This window comes from Leopardus geoffroyi, chromosome C1, assembly GCF_018350155.1.
Source record: "Leopardus geoffroyi isolate Oge1 chromosome C1, O.geoffroyi_Oge1_pat1.0, whole genome shotgun sequence".
In the NCBI taxonomy this organism is placed as follows: Eukaryota; Metazoa; Chordata; class Mammalia; order Carnivora; family Felidae; genus Leopardus; species Leopardus geoffroyi.
The window spans coordinates 163,467,884-163,491,946 of record NC_059328.1 but is presented as its reverse complement, the minus strand read 5'-3'; the positions used below and the strand labels follow the sequence as shown (position 1 = coordinate 163,491,946).

At 38.0% G+C, this 24,063-nt stretch overlaps 1 protein-coding gene across 3 annotated transcripts in view; it reads left to right on the top strand.

The window, feature by feature from the left end:
* Positions 1-24,063, top strand: part of CHN1 (chimerin 1) — a 207,905-nt gene that overhangs the window by 52,239 nt on the left and 131,603 nt on the right. For 2 of the 3 annotated variants that reach the window (XM_045480260.1, XM_045480261.1), the window contains 2 exons: positions 1,418-1,473; positions 21,804-21,835. In XM_045480260.1, the coding sequence (XP_045336216.1) occupies positions 1,418-1,473; positions 21,804-21,835 (88 nt within the window). Of the gene's footprint in view, positions 1-1,417; positions 1,474-21,803; positions 21,836-23,907; positions 24,054-24,063 lie in introns of those variants that run through there. The other variant, XM_045480262.1, reaches the window with a different exon arrangement.

Below are 24,063 nucleotides of genomic sequence, written 5' to 3'. Positions count from 1 at the left end.
CAAGAAGTCTAAGTTGAGGATTTTTATTATTTATTAAAAAAATTTTTTTTTAATGTTTATTTATTTTTGAGAGAGAAACAAAGAGTGTAAGTGGGGGAGGGGCAGAGAGAGAGAGAGGCAAAGAATCCGAAGCAGGCTCCAGGCTCTGAGCGGTCAGCACAGAACCTGACACGAGGCTCGAACTCAAAAGCTGTGAGATCATGACCTGAGCCCAAGTCGGACATGACCTGAGCCAAAGTCGGACGCTTAACCAACTGAGCCACCCAAGCATGCTTAAATTCAATAATATGCGATTATATACGTAGAAAGAGAAGGAAAATTCCCTCCCAGAGATAAACTTAGATATTCATAAACATACTTTCTCTGATGACCACCGTGTTCTATTCATTCTTTCTTCATTACAAATCAACCTGAAGTGAGGCTAGAATGTCGTGGTATTGGTGTAATTTTCACTGATTCATTTTCCGATACTCTAAAAATTATCCTTTCCTTGGCAAATTATTTCAGTATCTGAATTCCTTCTTTTGCTGCATTTACTCTATTTGAAGAAGCGGTGGTAACTTTGGCTCAGAAATTTTGTTTTTAGGGGAGATTATCTTTGAAGATAGATGTTTGCAATATAAATAGGGGAGAAAAACACATCCGTTACTTCTACCATAATCCTAATTTTAGTTTCAAGTTTGACATGTAATAATGTGCTTTAAAAATCGATAACCATTGGGGCACCTGGGTGGCTCAGTCAGTTAAGTGTCCAACTTCAGCTCGGGTCATGATCTCTTGGTCTGTGAGTTTGAGCCCCGCGTCGGGCTCTGTGCTGACAGTTCAGAGCCTGGAGCCTGCTTCGGATTCTGTGTCTCCTTTCTCTGCCCCTCCTCTGCTCTGCTCTGTCTCTCTCTGTCTCAAAAATAAATAAACATTAAAAAAATTAAAAAATATACACATATATAACCATTATTTGCTTGAATTAGAGACGTGCCTTATGCAATACAACCACCAAGAATTCAGGAAAATAAAGGGCCAGATTTTGGAGAACACAGCCAAATACCCAGTACTAATTTGTTACAAGGTAAAAAGACATTTGTGTGGATTATGATTTTCCTATTTATGCTTGCCTTTGGGCTTTCACTAAGTTTAGTTTGTTTTATTTTCTTCGTGTTGCTCTTAACAGATTTTAATTTAATAACAAATAGAACTGTACCACAGTTTTCTGTAAAAAGCAGCCAGTTTGTGATTCCTGATATATTTATGCTTTCTACATAAGGGCAATTAAGAATTGTTTGTAATAGCAGAATATTAGAAAAAACCTAAGTGTCTGCCATAGGAGAGACATAGGTTAACTGAATAACCTATAACACCAAAAAGAACGAGGAAGATATCTGTGAGCTGATGTGGAATGATTTACTTTCTGTCTTTACAGTATATCAGCTGCAGCAGGAAGCCCCTCATCCTCGAAGAATTACCTGTACTAATGAGGTGGGTGTGATGCGACTGTTATAAGAACGTGTCTCTCAAGTGATGAATCACTGTCTTCTACTCCTGAAACCAATATTCCACTCTACATTAACTAACTAGAATTTAAATTAAAATCTGAAAAAAACACAACCACCACAAACCAACAAAAAACCAAAATGTCTCTCGGTCACGTGTTTACCAAACTCTCACCTTCTTCCCGTGGCATGGTTATTTGTGGGATTGGCCAGTTATGTTAGTTAGCTTCATAAAGTTGTACTTGAATGCATCTTTCTTAACGTTCTCCTCAGTTGCGCTGTCACTTTTTAATGGACTATTTGGAATGGAGTATAGAATGTGACAGTGTAGTTTTAAGTGATGTTGGTATTCTTCTCGGTTAAGTCACACATTCTTCAATAAAGTTTGAAGGCATTATTGAAGTAACTTTTCCATTAAAAGAAAGATTTATATTGTGGTTTTGAAAATGAGCAGAGGACATGAACGGTACTTATCACCGTATTTTCAGTACTGAAAAGATGTTCAACTTCGCAAACAATAAGAGAAATGCAAATTAAAATTCACAGAGAGACCATTTCCACCTTTTTAGATTGGCAAAAGTTCAAAAGATTAGACTATGCTTAGTTGGTAAGTCTGTGAAGAAACAAACACTCTCATATATTGCTGATGGGAATGTGAAGTGTTACATTTTATGAGAATTTTGTGGTATCTGACAAATCGATACCTGCATTTACCTACCAGTCCAATTTCTAGTGACTTACCCTGATGAATTACCTGTACAAATATGGAATTATATACACCCAAAGTTTTTTATTAGAGGATTATTTGTAATAGCAGAATATTAGGAAAAAAACCTAAATATCAGTCCATAGGAGACTGATTGAATAAACTGTGATATTAAAAGGAATAAGGAAGTTTCTGTGAGCCGATACGGAATGATTCCAGGTAGAAAGTGTATACGCAGACATACCTTGGAGATACTGTAGATTTGGCTAGACCCACTGCAATAAAGCCAATATTGCAATAAAGAGAGTCAAATGAATTTTTTTGTTTTTTCGTACATATAAAAGTTATGTTTACACTATACTATAGTCTTTTAAGCATGCAATAGCATTATGTCTAAAAACACAATTTACACACATGAATTTAAAAATACTTCATTGCTGGGGCGCCTGGGTGGCGCAGTCGGTTAAGCATCCGACTTCAGCCAGGTCAATCTCGCGGTCCGTGAGTTCGAGTCCTGCATCAGGCTCTGGGCTGGTGGCTCAGAGCCTGGAGCCTGTTTCCGATTCTGTGTCTCCCTCTCTCTCTGCCCCTCCCCTGTTCATGCTCTGTCTCTCTCTGTCCCAAAAATAAATAAATGTTGAAAAAAAAATTAAAAAAAAAATACTTCATTGCTAAAAATGCTTTCATGTAAGCTTTCAGTGAGTTGTAATCTTTTTGCTGGTGGAGGTTCATGCCTCAATACTGATGGCTGCAGTTGATCATTTGTGGTTGGTGAAGGCTGGGGTGGCTGTGGCAGCTTCTTAAAATAAGACAACAATGAAATTTGCCACATTGATGAACTCTTCCTTTCACGTACGGTTTGTAGCATGTAATGCTGTTGAGTAGCATTTGAAAGAAGCAGAACTTCTTTGAAAATCAAGAGTCAGTCCTCTCAAACCCTGCTGCCACTTTGTCAACTAAGTTTAGGTCACATTCTAAATCCTTGTCGTTTCAACAGTCTTCATGCCATTTTTATCGGGAGTAGATTCCATCGCAGGAAACTGCTTTCTTTCCTCATGTACAAGAAGCAACTCCCCTGTTTTATCATGAGATTTCAGCAATTCGGTCATATCTTTAGGCTCTACTTCTAATTCTGGTTCTTCAGCTTTGTCCACCACATCTGTGGTTGCTTTCTCCACTGAAGTCTTGAACCCCTCAAAGTCACCCATGAAAGTTGGAATCAACTTCTTCCAAATTCCTGTTAATGTTGGTATTTTGACCTCCTCCCATGAATCATGAGTGTTCTTTGTGACATGTGGAATGGTGAATCCTTTCCTGACGGTTTTCAGTTTACTTTGCCCAGATCTATAGAGGAATCATTATCTATGGTAGCTATAGTCTTATGAAATGTATTTCTTAAGTAATAAGGCTTGAAAATCAAAATTACTCCTTGACCCATGGGTTACAGAATGGATATTGTGTTAGCAGGCATGAAAACATCATCATTCTTATTGTACATCTCAGAGCTCTTCGGTGACCAAGTACATGATCACTGAGCAGTAATATTTTGAAAGGAATCTTTTTTCTGGGCAGTAGGTCTCAGCAGTGGGCTTAAAATAATCAGTAAATCAGACGTGCTGTCATCCAGACTTTATTGTTCCATTTATAGAGCGTAGGCAGAGTAGAATGAGCAGAATTCTTAAGGGCCCTAGGATTTTCAGAATGGTCAGTGAGCATGGGCTTCAACGTAAAGTCCCCAGCTGCATTAGCCCCTTAACCAGAGTCAGCTTCATTTTTGAATCTTTGAAACCAGGCAATGACTTCTCCTCTCTCACAGTTCTAGATGACGTCTTCTTCTAATATGAGGCTGTTTCATCTTTACTGAAAATCTGTTGTTTAGTGTAGCCACCTTCATTCATTAGCTCTATCTTCTGGATAACTTGCTACAGCTTCCACATCAGCACTCACTGCTTCACCTTGTGCTTTTATCTTACAGAGACAGCTTCTTTCCTTAAAGCTCATGAACCCACCTCTGCCAGCTTCCAGCTTTTTTCCCGCAGCTTCCGCACCTCTCTCAGCGTTTATAGAATTGAAGAAAGTTAGGGCTTTCCTCTGAATTAGGCTTTGACTTAAGAGAATGTGGTAGCTCGTCCGATCTTCTATCCAGACCAGAACTTTCTCCATTATTGCTTTCTTATCATTCATGTGTTCACTGGAGTAGCTCTTTTAATTTCCTTCAAGAACTTTTCTTTTACATTCACAGCTTGGCTAACTGGGATAAGAGGCCTAGCTTTTGGCCTCTCTCAGTGACTTTCTCACTAAGCCTAATTGTTTCTAGCTTTTGATTTAAAGTGAGAGATGTGTGACTCTTTCCCTTGAACATTTAGAGGCCACCGTAGGGTTATTCATTGGCCTACTTTCTATCCTGTTGTGTCTCAGGGAATAGACCCAAGGAGTAGGAAAGAGATGGGGAATGCCCAGTTGGTGGAGAAGTCAGAACACACACAACATGTAGGGATGAAGTTTGCTGTCTTATGTGGGTGAGGTTTGTGGTGTCCCAAAACAATGATGATGCTAACATCGGAGATCCTTGATTACAGATCACCATGACAAACATGATAATAGTGAAAAAGTTGGAAATATTGTGGGAGTTACCAAATTGTGACACAGAGACACAAAGTGAGAAAATGCTGTTGGAAAAATGGCATGAACAGCCTTGTTGGATGCAGGGTTCCCACAAACCTTCAACTTGTGAAATCCCCAGTGTCTGTCAAGTGCACAATAAAATGAGGTGTGCCTGTATGGTAATTATGGTCCCTTTTTAGTAGTAAAAAAGGGAAAAATAGGAAAAAAGTTAAGCGTTTTGTGCAAAAGAGAAACACGGGAAGGATTAACCCAGAGACCGGTGAAATAGTTATCTGTAAGGAGTGGGGCAGGGGTGGGGCTGCGGGGGGCAGAGTGGGGAGGATAAGGATGGAAGTCAGACCTCTCTGATGATGTTTTTATATAGTTGCAACTTTTGAACTATGCAAATATTTCACATATGCAAACAACAGAATTAAGTAAAAAACGATTTAAAAAGCAAACCCTAAAATTGAATACAAATAGAAACAAATGAACCTAACAAATTCATAGCATCCTCACCCCAAAATTAATTTACATAGCTTATAAACATTATTCTGACCATACAAACTTAGGGGGAAATGTACTAAGAATCATAACCTGCAAAGAGATCTTTATACTTAGCAATTTGTTGTCAGTAGCACTTTGTGTGGTAATTCTGAAATTATTTTGTGTGTAATACAGGATAGAACAAATGAGTAACTATATTAGATTTTGGGGAGCCAGTGTTCGTGGGAGATATAAATAAATATGGAGCTTTGAATTCGAGTTGGAGGCATAAATGTGAATTCACAGATTTTTAAAAGTATATTTTCTATCGCAGTCCGTGGAAAGGGCTTAGAAGCAGTGATGCCCTCGTAAGAGTAAACATACTCGGTGCCCAAATTTGGTTTCCAAGTACTATCTCCTACTGAAAGGAGCCAGTGTTCCTTACAAGAATTCCTGATTCCAGAACATGGGGCAATGACTTCTTAGAACCTTTTATATCGGAAAGCAAGAAGAAGTCAAATGGATGGGGACATGTCAATAGACCCTAGGAGCCCACTTGAAGGGTTGTCACAGATAACACAGAAAAGATAATCTGTTGGTCCATAATGATGCTTACCAAAAAAACTACCCCAATACAAAGAAAAAAAACAACAACAGAGGGACGGAGTATAAAGTCCTTTCTTTACAGCAGAAACATAGCTAAACATGTAGAAGGAGTGATAATGATTGTGCTGATAATTGAGTCAAGCAAGGATCATCACTGGACATTAAAACCATTGAGTAAAAAGACTGTAGGTGAAGAGAATGTTTACATGGTTTTAAGGCGTCACCCTACTAATTATTTATGCATTGCAAGGAGAAAGATACATTTTTATAGTGGAGGGATCTGGCACGCTCACCCTTATCTACATGATCAACTTTAGCATTACCTGTATTGGGACAAACTGACGTGTCTTCTGGATGTGATGTAATGAGGCATACACAATACCATCTAGATAGTACTTACGCCAAAAATGTTTCACTTAAATCTGTTTGTGAAGTATGAATCAGACAGATCCAAAATGTGTACATTCTATAAGACATCGGTCCTGCAAATGTCCTTTTCATAAAAGAAATAACAGTGGTGGGAACATTCTAAAATGAAGGAGACTAAAGAGATATGACCACCGTATGCAGTATGCCTACCTTGAGAGGGTCGTAGAGACAGCTCTCTCTCTCTATTTAAGGCTGCACATTTTGGGTATAATTAGAGAAATTTGAATATGAACTATATATTAGGTAATAGGGAATCCTAACAACTTTCTTAGATGATATACTATTAAAAAGAATTGCTTCTCCATTGTTTAAAAACATGTGAAATGGATTCTGTTATTGTGAAAACTGGCTAAACATTGAACAGCCCTGAAAGCATGTAGTCATAAAATTAATTTATCAAATTAGTCAGGGATTTCATGGGATTATCTTTTAAGTGTCCTGCTGCAATTTAAGTATTTGTAGGTGTCCAGTCTGCACGTCTGTGTGTATGGGGTAGTGCTTGATGATTGCATTTTATTGCTACTGTGCCATGATCAAGCATGACGAAATAATTTTATATGTAGTGAACATTTTTTATAAATGCTATCTAGTAAAATGTTTCATTCTGTTATACTCTGGCGAGACACAACTTTTTAAACTTTTAAGAGAAAGTAAGATATTGGCAGTAGTTCTGTGAAAAGTCTGGAAGTGTTATTAACGCAGTTATCTTTATTGAGAAATATCTGTACTTTGCCTTTCTTAGAATTTGAGGCCACCTAAATGAAGACATAATAAAAGGAATTCAGAAAGAAAAGTTGAGGAAAATAAAAAACACATATATGCCGGTTGATTGCAGTGCTGATTAAGGATCAATAAAATTGTGTGAAAAGGGAATCACAGTAATAAAGTACGCAATTCTTAAGGATCAGAAAGGCTACTAAGATCCAGTTTTTACCTGAACTAAATTCTTTAAAAAAATTATGTAGCTTACTAAATGAAATACATTTATTGATGTTACTTACATTGAGCAGCTACAGTCTTACAGCAAAAGTAGGTTTATGATCGTTTCTTATAGCAGCTGGCATAACATTAAGGAGCAACAAATTAGTGAAGCTAATTGTTAAAGGGCTAAACTGTAGCCTTCTGACGATCCACCTTGGTACAAAGAGACCACATAGAATGCTAGGAGATTGGATGGCTCTTAGAGTCTCTGAAAATAATTTCTCTTGATTTAGTTTTGTGACGTAATTGACAAAATCCTGCCATGCCCTGAAAAACAAGAGAGTCATATTCTATACTGTTGGTTAAAGGAAGGCATAGAAGTACCGGAAAACAAGGGATACAATTGAGATTTTCTTACTTAAATTTTCCCGTTTTCTTTTAAAGATGAATTTCTTTCTTTTTTTTTTTTTAAATGTTTTATTTATTTATTTTGAGAGAGAGTGTGTGTGAGCAGGGGAGGGGCAGAGGGAGAGAGGGAGAAAGAGAATCCCGAGCGGGCTCCACACTGTTAGCCCACACAGAGCCTGATGTCGGGCCTGAACTCACAAACTGTGAGATCATGATCCGAGCTGAAATCAAGCGTCAGACGCTTAACCAACTGAGCCACTCAGGTGACCCTAAATTTTCTTTCTTAAATTGTTTTCAGTCTGCTTAGGTTTCTTTCACAGGAAGTTAGTAATCATGTTCTAAGGGCAAATTGGTGGGCAAGGGGGGCATCTGGGTCGCTCAGTCGGTCGGGTGTCCTACTTCGGCTCAGGTCATGATCTCACAGTTTGTGAGTTTGAGCCCCACTTCGGGCTCTGTGCTGACAGCTCAGAGCCTAGAGCTTGCTTCTGATCCTTTGTCTCCCTCTCTCTCTGACCCTCTCCCGCTCATGCTCTGTCTCTTTCGAAAACAAATACACTTTAAAAAAAAATTTTTTTTTTCAATGTTTATTTATTTTTGGGACAGAGAGAGACAGAGCATGAATGGGGGAGGGGCAGAGAGAGAGGGAGACACAGAATCGGAAACAGGATCCAGGCTCTGAGCCATCAGCCCAGAGCCCGACGCGGGGCTCGAACTCACGGACCGCGAGATCGTGACCTGGCTGAAGTCAGATGCTTAACCGACTGCGCCACCCAGGCGCCCCGAAAACAAATACACTTTAAAAAATTTTTTAAAAATTGGTGGGCAAGGAATGCTGCTTTGTGGGCAAAAGGATTTACTGTGGATTGGCCCTTCTATCAGACTGTAACCACCCTCACACATTGTTGTTCAAAACTGATAACCTATTAGCTACTCAACTTTGCTTAATAAAGGGTAGTTATGCATGCATAAAATATGCATATTTAATTAGCAAGTCAGTAGTGATATTCCTGTATGTGACCAATTTCTGTAATAACAACATCTTTCTGTTTTCACCAGGTGATAACAGACAACTATTAATAGATAACAGATAACTATTAATAGACAATAGATAATAGACAATAGATAACAGACAACTATTAATAGACAACAGATAACTATTAATAAATAGTGGGAAATGGTCTCGGTTTTTTTTTTGTTTTTTTTTTTTTAATTTTTTTTTTTCAACGTTTATTTATTTTTGGGACAGAGAGAGACAGAGCATGAACAGGGGAGGGGCAGAGAGAGAGGGAGACACAGAATCGGAAACAGGCTCCAGGCTCTGAGCCATCAGCCCAGAGCCTGACGCGGGGCTCGAACTCCCGGACCGCGAGATCGTGACCTGGCTGAGGTCGGACGCCTAACCGACTGCGCCACCCAGGCGCCCCAAATGGTCTCGTTTTAAAGACATGACATTCCCACTCAATATTGCTGTAATGTTAAATTTATAAATATAGATACCAAGAGTATGTCACTAACGCTAATAACCTACTTTGAGCAATAGTCAATCTCATTAAATTCCCGCAAAACAGTCAAATAACTTAGATATCTATTTGAAATGAAAGTAAAGCGTTCATCAGTGAGATGGAGCTAATGTAAAAATACTTCTTGGATAAAGAAAGTTTCAGTCTTAGTCTTGATTAAATGGTAAATAGTGTGGGAGAATTAAAGGTCCTTGGGAGTGATGAGCACTAAAGATAAAAATGTACTGAGTAACCAGTTGATGTTCAACCTCAAATATTTAACTGGGGAATTGGATTTGGGACATTAAGCACTAAGAGGCCACTGTGTTTTTAAGGGGGAAAAGGAAACAGGATTTAATTACCACCGAAATGTGGAGAGAAAAAGAGAAAAGTTAATGCGGTAGATAAACTGATGGTTCTTTTAAATAAAGGTTATTAAATTCTATGGGCACTAATTATAACTATAAAAATGGTCCAATGACATTGTTTTTAAGGAAATGTCTGCAGTCATAAGAGAGGGAGAACTGACCGTGTTCATGTGTACGTGAACATTTCCCTTCCCTTTTCCTCTAACCGTAGCATTGTATTGCAGATTATCAATTCAGAGGCTGGGGAATTAGGCACACCCAAAGGGAGTACGCATTTAGTTGCCAGCCATGTTCTGTGACTTTCTCTTGTGGTCTAAGCCCTTACCCGGTGAGGAGCTCCATATTCTGCACTGTCTCAGCTGAATTGCTATTAGCATTCATCAGATCAAGACACATAACACTGTATTTTAAAACCTGAATTCTACTGTTCAAACAAATCATAAATTATTGAAGACAACTCGTAAAACACGGTATATCTGGTAGTAAGAAATAACATAATTTAACAAAATAAAATTGTAATGCTTTTTTTCTAATTTCAGAAGATCTTTCCAATTGCCATTGTGAGTGTTAAAATATGTAACATTTTAAAAAATATTTATTTTTGAGAGAGAGAGAGAGAGAGAGAGAGAGAGAGAACATAAGTAGGAAGAGGCAGAGAGGGAGAGAGAATCCCTAGCAGTCTCCTTGCTGTCAGCACAGAGCCCGATGCAGTGCTCGAACTCACGAACAGTGAAATCATGACCTGAGCTGAAATCAAGAGTCAGGCTCTTGACCGACTGAGTCACCCCAGTGCCCTGAAATATAGAACGTTTTTTATTAAAGGCTATTTGTTAGGAGAAAAAATTTGAAATTTAAATATAAATAGTTCTTTTTTTTTTTAATTTTTTTTTTCAACGTTTATTTATTTTTGGGACAGAGAGAGACAGAGCATGAACGGGGGAGGGGCAGAGAGAGAGGGAGACACAGAATCGGAAACAGGCTCCAGGCCCTGAGCCATCAGCCCAGAGCCTGACGCGGGGCTCGAACTCCCGGACCGCGAGATCGTGACCTGGCTGAAGTCGGACGCTCAACCGACTGCGCCACCCAGGCGCCCCATAAATAGTTCTTTTTGAAGGAAAGATGTCCAGGTCCACAACTAAGTGTTTTAGGCATGTTTTAGAGACTAAGCAAATACTTAAAAGCCTGAAAATGATTCTTAATAATATTGTTAGAGTGCAGTTTTACCTTACAGTGGAGTGAATTCAGAATTTAGCACGTGAAGTGAAAGTCTTACATAATCAGAATTTCTCCTAGAAATCGCTTACCACCTGTAAAGTGTATATGTTTGTGTATGCAGCTCTGGGTGGATGTAGAAATGTATAAATATATAATGCAATGAAATACAGCTTATAATAAATATATCACATATATACTTATGAGATTTTCAGTTATGTAAAGTGATTTTGTTATTTTTTTTTAAATGTTTCTTTTTGAGGGAGAGAGAGAGAACGAGTGAACAGGGGAGGGGCAGAGAGAGAGAGGAGAGAGAGGATCTGAAGTAGGCGCTGAAGTCAGACACTTAACCGACCAAGTCACCCAGACACCCTGATTTTGTTATTTTATGTCAAGCACCTGGTTGAATTCAAGTAAATGTGTGGGGGGTTGGGGGGTGGGGAGAGAGTGAGAGACAGACAGAGAGACAGATACAGGTATAAATTATACAGGTACACAATATGTATATTTGAGTAGAGATATCAAAGAACTTCCATATCTTTAGTTGATTTGTACTAATATGATGTAAATCAAACTAGTTTGGCATTTGAGCATCCTTAAACACAAAGTCTTAAAATGGATACACTTTTTATTTTTTCTGGCAGCCAAAGAGTGGGAATGTAGTTACGACTTTTAAGTGCACAAAACCAAATCTCTGCTCTTTGTGACACATTTTGGAGCTGGTGTTGCAGGGAGCTGGATAGCATTTCTGAGGAAGCTGCTTCTTACTATAACAACCAGTTGTGTTTTCCAGGGTAATGGGTAAGGCAGGCTAAGGCTGGACGGAATGCATCAAACTCAAGTTCAGTGCTGTTAGTGTAATGAGAAATATAGAGAAAGTTACACATTTTGCATTGTATTCTAATTCTAGTCACAGCACTGGGTAGATGTATATTTGATACACATTTTGCCAGCACATGTTTTAAAAAGTCTCTCTTCAGATCTGGTTATAGAAGTATGAAATTGACGGTAATCATTTCTCTACTTACTGTCTCACCCCGGCAGATTATATTCAGCACCTGGCTATGATGACTTCTGCGTAATAAAGGCTCATAAATGTTTGTTGGATGAATGAATCTTGTTGCGTACTTTATTTTGCAACATAATGCTCTTGTTATATGGTTTGCAAAAATACGTCTATTAATGCCTATAGCTCTTAGAGAGGCTCCAGTCCTTTTTGTGGCCTGTGTGTATTTATTTATTGAATCAGTATTCTCTGAGGGGCTTCTGTCTGCGAAGTCTTCAAGATTCAAGTCAAATAAAGCAAGTCCCCTCTCCTCAAGGAGCTTCCTGTCTAGCTAGAGGATGGAGCAATGAATCCAGCATTACGGCAGATCTGGTGGCAGTTGCCTGGTTACGCGTGTGCAGTTCCTGTGGGCAAGTGCAGAGTTCTTGTGGGAGTGTGGCAGATGCGCCCGCAGAGCTAAGCAGGCATCGCTAATAAAAACTTCCGTGTTCTAAGCATAGACCTTGGGAGTTTATCCTGATAGCTGTGGAGAGTGAAAGTGTGTTCATGCGATTGGACTTAGACATAGAAAGCACCTTCTGTCTGCAGTGTGAAGGTGGACTGGAAAGGAAGATGGACATTTTAGAGACCAAAAGACTGGTTTAGGAGGGGTTACAATAATCCTAGGGGAAAGTGATGAAGGCACATAATACGACACTGTTCCTGAAAATAACCGAGAGGGGCGGGAATGGGAATAGGTGAAGCGGTAGAATTCACAGGACTCTGCTGAGTAGAGAGTCATGGAGCTGAATGAGAGAGAAGTCTAGGTAGATGATGGCGAGCCAGTCTGCTTCCCTCTCGCGATCTTCTCTAATGTCGTACTTGCTTGGCAAAACCACAACCCTGTTTAAAATCTACTTCTGCCTACTCCTCACGTACTTCCAAGAAACCGTATATGGCTGGAGGAAAACGAAGTGCTGAATAGGCTTCACAAGAAATTTATGAACCTCAAGTTGATTCTTCCTGCTCGCTGGTAGTCATACCACGCTTTTCCCTCAAACCTTCAATACCTTCTTCCTCCCCTAATTCCCAGCTCATAATTTTATATCCTACTTTATTCCTGATGGAAGCAATCAGAAGAGAATTTCCACAGACTTTCAGTGCACATCTACCCAGCCGTCAGGGTTTGGGTCCACGTGTTCTGCGTTCTTGCCTGTTATCCTAAATCACGGGAAGCCATCCGCTACACTCGATTCCGTTTCCTTTCATCTCCTTGAGGACCCAATCCTAGCAATCTCCCCTCTCTTATCATCAGCAGTGTTTTGCTTTTTACATCAGCCCACAAACATCCTGTTATTTCTCCCATCTTAAAGAATTGTCTTGACCCTACTTTTTCCGTCTGCCCTGCCCAATTTCTTTGTTCCCCTTTGTAGAAAACACTTGAAACTGTTACTTATACTTGCTGCTTCCAATCCTGCTCCTCCTATTTTCTCTTAAACCCACTTCAGTCAGGCTGTTAACCCACTACCGCTCCCGTAGAACTGCATAAGGCAAGGTCACCAATGAGTTCCAGTTTGCTCGATCTAATGGCCAGTTCTGCTTGTCCAGTCAGCAGCACGTGGTACAGATGATGACTCTCGATACCCTCTCCTCACTTCATTTCCAGGACAACAGCCTTTTGGTTTTTCTCCTGCCCTCACAGTCACCTTTGCTGTTTCGTCTTCTCCCTGGCTTCAGTGTTCAGGTGTTCTAGGGCTCAATCCTTGATCTTCATTTCTTCTCTGCCTCTATTTATTCCCTGGTGAGGTTGCTGTTTCAGGTTTTAATAAAACTTACATTTCCCAGTCCAGTCTTCTTTCCCCAAATTCTAGACCATGTAATCAATTGCTTCTTCTATATCCTACCTTGATGTCATCTCAAATATAACACATCCAAAACAGAACTGAACTTTACCCTCCTCCCCAAGCCTGCTTTACCAAACAAAGCTTTCCACGTGTCGGTTAATGGCTGTTCCTTCCAGTTGCTTAGATCAAAAACCATGCAGCATCCTTGAGGTTTTTTCTTCTTCTTTCTTTTTCTTTTCTTTTTTTTTTTTTTTTTCTTTCCTCTCACCAACCCATGATTAATCAGGAAACCATACTGGGTCTATTTTCAGAATATGTGCACGATACGTCAAGAATCCTACCACTTACTTCCATGGCTGCCATTTGGGTATGAACTGTGAGAACTGCTAGATACCCACCCAAATTCATTCTTCCTTTCTTTAGAAACCTGGTTGGGCTAAATCTCTCCGTCTTCATCTATAGGACAGTTCTCTTGTGGAATAGAAGTGAACTTGAATGCCGGACCCGTTAAACCTTCCCATCTAAGTTCCTCTGTGTTTGTTCCTTTCTGCTTGGATTCGGATAAAAACAGGGGATCTCGAAAAGATGGTGGCAAAGCTAAAAGATGGAAGCTGCTTGGATGTTGGTCTTCCTGACCTGAATACTAATCCATTAGAGATGTTATGCAAGCAAGAAATAAACTTCTGTTGTGTCTAGTTGGTATATATTTCAGCCAATTTGTCATCGTAAATTATTCTGCCCCAACATACAGTAATCTCTCAGTTGTGTAACTGAAATAGTCCTTAACTGATCTTTCCCCTCGTAGTCTGCTCTCATCACAGAAGTTTCCTTTTAGAACTTCAGTCAGATCTCGTCACTTTTCTACTCAGAACCGTGCAGTGGCTCCCCATTTCACCCAGAGTAAAAGCCAAGTCCTTACAAGGGCTTCTGAAGCCCTATATAATCTCCCCATCCACTTTATTTTTTTTGTGCTCATCTCCTACTGTTTCCCTGTCTCTTCTTCTCTAGCCCATCCTGCTTCAACCAGACCAGCCTTCTTGTTTTTCACATACTCCAACTGTGCTCCTCTCTCCAAGCCCTTGCACCAACTCCTTTTTCTGGAATGTTCTTCTCTCTGATATTTCTCCTCATAGTCTTTAAGTCTTCTCAAGTCTTCCCTTGTCAGTAAGGCCCATCCTGGCCACTGTATTTAAAATTCTACTTTGTCGGGGCGCCTGGGTGGCGCAGTCGGTTAAGCGTCCGACTTCAGCCAGGTCACGATCTCGCGGTCTGTGAGTTCGAGCCCCGTGTCGGGCTCTGGGCTGATGGCTCAGAGCCTGGAGCCTGTTTCCGATTCTGTGTCTCCCTCTCTCTCTGCCCCTCCCCTGTTCATGCTCTGTCTCTCTCTGTCCCAAAAATAAATAAACGTTGGAAAAAAAAAAAAAAGACTAAAATTCTACTTTGTCAACCCCCCAGCATTTACAGTTCTTACTTATTCTACGTTGTTTTTATAACACTTTTCATTTTGTAACATACTGTGTAGTTTACTTATTATCTTTATTGTTTATTGCGATATCCTTTTCCTTGAATATAAGCTCCGTGGGGGTAGGATCTTGGTCTGTGTTGTTCAACAGTATGTCCCAGGTGCCTTGAACAGTGCTTGACACATAAGTAGGTGCTTAATAAAGACATTGGTTATGTGAATGAATTGGGGGTATAAAGCATTTGTTTTACGTTTACTCTGTTTTAGAGGACTTATTTTGCTGGGTGGGAGCACAAGAGTTTGTTTCAGAAGTGGGAAGAAAGCACCTGAATTGCAGTTGTAGCTTCACAACTGATTGCTGCTATATGCTGACAGGCTATATATAGCTTTAGAACTTCGGGTTCTAAAAATATAGGTTATCATGCTCATAGATAGATCTCTTGGGTGTTGTGACCATTCGTTATTCAACACTTAAAGTATGCGGCTGGAAAGTATTGTTTTATGAATGCTGACTAGTCCTGTTTGTTGAATTAGCAAAACCAACTATTTATTTTAAAATCAGCCTGTCACTCAGAGCCTGTTTTCACCTTATTTTACTTTTGAAAGGGCCCCTTTTTGGTGTCATTTTTTGCTCTTGTTTAAAATTCAGTGTTCGTAAGCAATTGGGTAGTAAGATATGCTTTGATGTCACAATCTGTGATGCCCCAATGTAGAAGTATATTTATAAAATTGGAGATCACAACTACAATTCCAAAAAGAGCTCCTTTACCACGTTAACTGTTACATAAACAGATTGGTGGTTTCTACCTCTCTATTCCCCAAACCTACAAGTTGCTTTAATCTAAGGTGGGAAAGTAGTGAACAAAGAATCTTGTGTTTTTAAATTTATCTGTTATCCTTTTTTAGTTCAGTCTATTAATAAAAGAAGAAACTAATATCAGGAAGCTGAATAACTGGTGTTTAGCAAGTCACTGAGTAGTAATTACAGAGCTTTAAAAAAAAACCCTGTAAATATGTTTTCTTCATTGAATTTGTGAAATCTGACAGTAAATAGAGAAATAACCTATTTGGCATGCTGAAGGTTAGTGGTTTTCTTGGCTAAGTCTAAAATACAATGAAAAGGAAGCTGCGCTCTTAGCACTTTTCACTTTGATCTAAATATCATCAAGAATGCTACAGAACTGAGGAGGGCGGCAGGTACCTAGAAGTTTATCTTACTGTTAATGGAGGATAAAACATTAAACAGTCTTTGTAAGTTCTATAACATTTCTGATCTCTTTTTTTCTCACTTCTTCCCTAGAAGTCATTTCCAGCCATGTAGTTATTTGATGTGTACTTACTCCTCCACTATGCTGGCACTGTTTTGTTTTTTTTTTTAAGTTGTTGTAAGTTTAAATTATTATGGCTTGTTGAAGCTTAACTATTACCCATGTTGATATTTTCTGTGGTATGAAGTGCAGTCAAAAAAACCTAGTAATTTAGAAAATGTAGTGAAAAAAAATTGTACTTCAGTGGAAAACTGTGCATTGTTTACATGTAGCACATCCTTCCGGGTTATCCAGTTCCAGTCTTGTATGTATGTATGTATGTATGTGTGTATATATTTGTTTATTTATTTGGGGGCGGGGGGAGAGAGAGAGACAGAGAGAGAGAGAGAGAGAGAGAGAGAGAGAGAGAGAGAGAGAGAATAAGTGGGGGAGGGGCAGAGAAAGAAGGAGAATCAGAATCTGAAGCAGGCTCCAGGCTCTGAGCCATGAGCACAGAGCCTGATGTGGGACTCGAACCCATGAACTGCGAGATCATGACCTGAGACAAAGTTGGATGCTTAACTCACCGAGCCACCCAGGCGCCCCTCCATTTCTAGTCTTTGATTGTCCTTGAGCGGTTGTAAGATTCCTCCTCCAGTTCTTCCTCTCACTTCCTTCTCCCTTTCCTCCTGCCTGACTAATACAGGAAACTAAAATAGATCCAAAGTTAGAGTACTGAGTGACTTACTAATTCAGAATCTACCATTGTAGGAAGCAAATACCAAATGTGTATTTTTCTCCCTTTTCCCCTCTTCTATGTCTCTAAACAACTGAGCCACTTTGAAAAACAACGCAAAACAAAATCTTGACACTTGTAAACATTTGTACTTTGTGTGTAGACTTTATATATGTACTCTAGACTACTGCCTGAAAAAAATAGTAAATATTTGGCCAGGGTTCTGTTATTTCTTACAATTTCACATATGTATACCCTAACTTTTACAAACATCATATAGACTTCCAGACTAGGTTTAAAGTACCTGCCTCCAAGTACTATTTTTACAGTGGGAACAAGAAAGAGATAATGATTTTTTGTAACTTCTAACCAGGTCAATACCACTGTTAGAAAAGAGCAGCATTAAACATTTTGGAAATTTTCTGAATTTTCTGCTTCACTGTTCTCGTGACATTGCCTTCAGAATTACATGTTCTTTAAATTTGAATTTAAATTAGAAAAATTTGTGGGTGGGGGAACAACTGTTCTGATTTATAGTCATGGGATAAAGTTGCCTTAGTGAAAAAAAAACTAATCTGAAAGGTCAGTCTATAACGTTGTAGGGGAGGAGGGGGGGAATTAACATTTATATAATGCTTTTAGTGTTTATTTCTACAGTTTCCAGATTTCCTTTGGAGAGCAAGAAACATATATTAAACAAGCTCTTCTTGTTTTTGTGGAAAATAAGATAAAGAAATAAGACTTCTTCAATTTGAAAGAGTGTGATTGATGAATTTGATTAAAATGTTTTAGATATGAAGAAAATAGTTCTTGGTGGCTGGGTGGCTCAGTCAGTTGAGCATCCAAATCTTGATTTCAACTCAGGTCATGATCTCAGGGTCATGGGATCAAGACCTCCATGTGGCTCTGCACTGTGTGTGGAGCCTGCTTAAGATTTTCTCTCCCTCTCCCTCTCTCTCTCTCTCTCTCTCTCAAATTATATGTATATATACGTATACGTATATATCTATATGTATATATCTGTATGTATATACACGTATAGATATATACGTATACGTGTATATATATGTATACATATATATGTATATATATGTAAAGAAAATATATAATACTGTATATTAAAAAATAATCATTAAAAAAAGAAAAAATAGTTCATTAGTTACAAAACTACAGTAAATGTTAATGTAACAAATTCATTGATATTTCAAATATTGTAAAATGGCGTCTATTGAATTCTTGTACTTTGCACTTTATGTCATATTTAATAATGGTAGATTAACTTAAAACTTTCTTTCTCTGAGGTATGACAGCCAAGCTACAAAGCATTTTATGAACGTCTTTTATTTTTAGTTGGAATCTTTTTTGTTCCCCTTGTTTGCCATTTTTCCTACCCATGATATGGTATCATGAAAAAAATGTTAACTAAACAGAAAATTAGAGAAAGCAAAGCAAATAATTCAACATAAGTACTAATTTAAAATCAGGTCTTACTTAGTCATATTGATGTCAGACTGTTAAAAGTCCCTCAACTACTATTATGAACTTTATTTTTTTTAATTATTTTTTTAGAAACTTAGAAGCTTATGCTTATACAAATGTTTGTATAAGCATGTAAATACATTTCTGTTATTGCATATGGCATTTAGATTCCCAGTTTGATGTATTTGAAAGTAAATCAGTTGGGATCATTAATAATCATTACTTATATTACGAACCCTTTTTTATTTGATTATGTATCAGAGTAATGCTATCCTATGAGTTTGAAGAGACTATTCCAGCTCACCACCTAAGTATTGACATCTTAGACATCAGCAAAAATCTAAATGATGTTGTAGGGAATGAAAAACTTCTCCTTTATCCTCTTTGGTTCAATGCCTGGGGGCAACAAATCGAACTGACGAAAGAGAGATTAACAGTAGAAAAGTTCTGGGGAGGCTGGGTAGCTCAGTTAGTTAAACGTCCAGCTCTTGATTTTGGCTCAGTCAGGTCAGGATCTCAGAGTTCGTGGGATGGAGTTCTGCTTTGGGCACTGTGCTGACAGCCTAGAGTCTGCTTGGGATTCTCTCTCTCCCCCTCTCTCTCTGCCCCTCCCCTGCTCGCTCTCTCAAAATAAATAAACTTAAAAAAAAAAGCAAAACAATACAACAGGTCTATTTCATATGCACACAGGAGGAGGGGCTCACAGCAGGTAATTGAAAACCCCAAAGAGGCAGTTTCACCCAATGGCTTCTATACCACTTGAACAAAGGATGATAAAGTGTGCTGAAGAGACCAGACAGAAGTGTTTTGGGCTTTAGAGGGGTTAGGGTCAGTTGTGGGAAGGGGACTGGGAAATGTTTAGTAAATAAGGGTTGTTTGGTAAGGTTTATTATGCAGACTCAAGTCACCTCAGATGATAAGAGTTGTTCCCCGAGTCATTGTGTTTTTCTCTCCCTGTTATCTCTTCCTTGTTGTAAAGCTATCCTCTCCCTTTACAAAGGGAAATTTTTGCCCTGCCTTGAGTTGGAAAGGGGGCAGGCTCATTGTTTCTTCCATGCTCTCTGTTTCTTAATCGCCTTCAGTGCAAAATAATCCTTATCCTAAAATGGCATATTCTGAACCCCTTCACTATCTAGATAAGAGAGAAAGAGAATTAGTTTAAACTTGTTTTATTTGATATTTCCATTATAGAAATGCAGACAAGGTGCAATGGGTTTGTCAGTTTTATTTTGGGCTTGTTGATATTTTAACAGTAATATTAATCATCCTAAGGAAGTTACCTAATTTCCTTTAATTCAAAAAATCTTTGAGTAAAGCAAAATAATTATTCAGCAATGTAAAACCTAATCACTTTTGTTACAAAGATGACTATTTAGGCAATCAGTGGAAGCTTATTGTGCATTTAATGTAGGACATAATCACTATTTGTTTTGGGTTGTAACACCATTGTATTGCTACACCATTTATGGCCACCAGTTCCTCAGCCACGCCACTTTGTACTTGTTGAGAATTTTCATCCATGTGTAGGGTGTATTCAAGAACTTTCCTTTCATTTTACTTCATTCCCATAGGCTTGATAAAGCGCTTTTACCTTCAGCCAAAGATCTTACGATTTGAGGGACTCCATTGAGGGAATAGATCCTAATGTGTCCAAGACTCTAATATTAAATTACACAAAAGTTAATCTTGATTTCTGTTTTTTAAAGGTGATATTGGCTATATCAGCAATGCATGAATGCATTCTTTGTTTAAAAATTATATTACAGGGGTGCTAGGGTGGCTCAGTCGGTTGAGGATCTGACTCTTAATTTTGGGTCAGGTTTTGATCTCAGGGTCATGGGATCGAGCCTCATGTTGGGCTGTATGCGGAGCATGGAGCCTGGGTTAAGATTCTCTCTCTCTCTCCCCCTCTGCCCTTCTCCCCCACTTGTGCTCACTCTCTCTCCAATAGAAAAAATTTTAATGTATAAAAAAGAAATAAATAAAAAATTATATTACAGATAATACTAAAACCTCTCTTTTGCTTTTCTAATGGGCCTATCAGTTCATTTCCTCCCCAACCGTCCTGGAAGGAAACCACTGGAATTTGGTATATATTTTTCCACAACTCTATATATCTATGAACATATATTAAAGTGTTACATGTGAATGTGCTTTTCCTAAATGGTGTCATACTGTATAATTATTTCCTAACTTATGTTTGTATTTAATGGTTTGTCTTGGTGACTTCTTCATGTTAGTCCCTGTAGAGCTACACATTTACTGTGCATTTACTATAAATCCAAGCTGTGCATTTACTATAAATCAGCTTACTTATTCCTCTATTGGTGTATATTGGCATAAATATATTTATTTTCATTTTTAATTTTTTAGTAAAAATTTTAAAATGTTTGTAATTTAATTTTTTAATTTTTTCTTTTTGAGACAGAGAGAGAGGGCACAAGTGACCAAGGGGCAGAGAGAGAGAGAGAGAGGGATAGAATGAGAGAATCCCACAAGGGGCAGAGAGAGAGATTGAAGCGGGGCTCACCTGGGGCTCGTGCTCACCCGACATGGGGCTGGAGCTCATCCAAAGCACGGTACGAGTTCACCCGACGTGGGACTCAAGCTCATTCAAAGTCAGTTGCTTAACAACTGAGCTACCCAGGCTCCCTATTTTTATTTTTTTATTTTTTTATTTTTTTTAAATTATTGAAGTGTAATTGACATAGAATGTCATTAGTTTCAGGTATACAGCATATTGATTCAACAAATCTGTAGGTTACTCAGTGCTCACCACAATAAGTGTAGTCACCATCTGTCACCATACAACCTTACTACAATATTATTGACCACATTCCCTATTATCTCCATGACTTATTTTATAACCGGAAGTTTGCACCTCTTTATCCCCTTTATCTATTTCACCCATCCCCTCCCTTTTGTTCCCCTCTGGCAACCATGAATTTGATCTCTGTATTTAAGAGTCTGTTCACTTTGTTTTTTAGATTCTGTTTATAAGTGAAATCATATGGTATTTGTCTTTGACTTATTTCACTTTGCATAGTATCTCCATATTATTACAAATGGCAAGATCCCATCCTTTTTTATGGCTGAGTAATTATATATATGTGTGTGTAACTATATATATATATGAATATGCTTTAATTATATTTATATATATAAGTATTATACTATATAATTATTATACATAATTATATATATATATGCTTTAATTATATATATATGCTTTAATTTGCCACAAATACAAAATGCAAAATTTTGAGTTAGGTTGTGGACATTTGCATTTTCACAAATATCTTTTTTTTTTTTCTTCCCAAATAGGTTGAAAACAGACCAAAGTATTATGGAAGAGAGTGAGTATGGATTATGAGAAAACATTTTATAGATTGGAATATGTAAGAGAGGCAGGTAAATGGATGCTTTTAGTAAAAATAAAAGCAAGATGAAGGAGGTATTCAAGTTTGAGTGAGTTAAATTGTTTTTTTCATTAGAAATAGAATTCTTCTAATTAGTGAAAATATGGAAAATAAAGAAGTGTGGAGAAGAAAATAGCATGGAAAAATGCATGTATGGAATGATGTTAAAATACAGATGCAATTCATATAGATAAGTAATACTAGATGTGTATGAGGAAAATGTATATATTTGTGTGCGTATGTATATATTAAGTATCAATATATATTCACACATGTATGTACAGTGGGATGGGTGGCTTTTTGTAACACTTTTCTTTATTGTCCAAATTTTCTAAAAGTGAACTTATGCTGTGCAGAAATAACTAATGTTCACAATTTGAAATATTACCTTCTGAGGCTCTGTCTTCCTAATGGTTTTACAACAATTAGGTATTACAATTTTACAGCCTGATTTTTCCACTTAATATTAATGAGCATTTTTCTATTTTATGAAAAATGTAATAATTTTTAAAGTCCTACTAGTTTTTCTGAGTATATATATATAAAAAAGAGAAATATAGGCCTTTGGAAAGAAAAATAAAAATCACCTAAAAATGAAGAATCCCATCATTCTTCAAATAAAATCATTTGTTTTTCAAGACTTATGATCGTATCAGATAAACAGTGATGTATATAGCAAATGTTTTAAATGTTTTCAAAATTCTGCCTAAGTTTTCAAGACTTTTGTGACTAGAACACAGACACATAAGTTGGGGGGAGCCACTGCTGGTTTTTATAGTTGAACCATGATTTCGTCACTTTGCTGCTTCTGGCATTTAGTTTGCTTTTAAACTATATTATTAAAAATAACACCATCAGAAACATCTTAGCGCATAAAGCTTTTTCTGGGGTGGAAATTTTGGTTCAACTGATATGAACAGTTTTACAGTTCTTTAAATACCCTGTTGTCAAGTTCTTTTCCAAAATTTGTGTCCTTTAATGAGATTTTCTTTTAAATTAATTGAGTTTTTAAAAACAAATAAATACTAAATTTTACTAATTTGATTAATTAATGTCATTTCAACGTAAAACAAAATGCCAGTATGCTAATCTAATGGAATGTGCAACCACCAGGGATAGGTTACCATCTTCTTGCCTCCAGCAGAGTCTGATGGACCTGGTTCTGAAGGACTTAGGAATATATGGGAATAAGAAATTCCTGGAGTCTCCTTTCAGACCTAGCTGCCCTGATTGTTATGATTTGAACATTTGTATCATGAACTGTTTTAAGACTTGAATTGAGAAAGACAGAACTGTTCCCCCGAGAAAGACTTCGGAAGCTCAGCACTTACCCACTAGTATAGTTCCTAAATTATTAAGGTGCCGTTTCAGGGCCTTTTAAATGTATCATTCCATAATCAAATGACGTTTGTTTCTTTCATACCAGTAAAAACTGCGGTTTCACTTGAGCAGTCTCTCAGTTCACTTATCCTTGAATTACTGAAAAGATGTAATGTCCGTGTAAGTTCTCTGTAAATTGTAAGTCACCATACAGATACAAGGTGGTTTTTAGTTTTTAGTATTAATCAGCAGTCACCACTAACATTTTCTTTCTTTGTCAGTGTTTCCTGTCCGAATGCTATAAATGAATCCACTGCCTTTGTGTAAAGAATGTGTTATTTATGTTTTTTCCTTCGTGCTTTTTTTCCACGTTAATCAAAAATAGGGTTTTAGCAGGGAGCGAAAGCAAGTATTCCTGTTGTTTGCTTTTGGCTTGAGTATCCAGTGATGCAGATTATGCACATTATTGGGCAATCATGCCAATTAAGGGCAACCCAGGGTCCTGGCAGCTTGCCAACATAGACTGTGAGCCAAAATTCTGGAGCGGTGCCACTAGCGTGAAGGAAGGAAATGGGACACATTTCTGTATATTTTTTAGTACGTCCATATGGTCAGCTGGCTACATAAGAAGGAAATTGTCCTCTTGAGAGAGGTGGTTTGATCTTCCCTTAGATGGATGTGAATTTTGATTTCACAATTGTTAAATGGATTGGAGAACTACTTTGGTGCGGTTCTCGTTACCGCAGAGAAGCTGGCCAGGAGCCAGGCCCAGAGAAACACAAGCAGAGTTAAACCCAACTGCTCCCCTTCGATTATATGGCAGTACTTTGTCTAGGTGGAGGGTT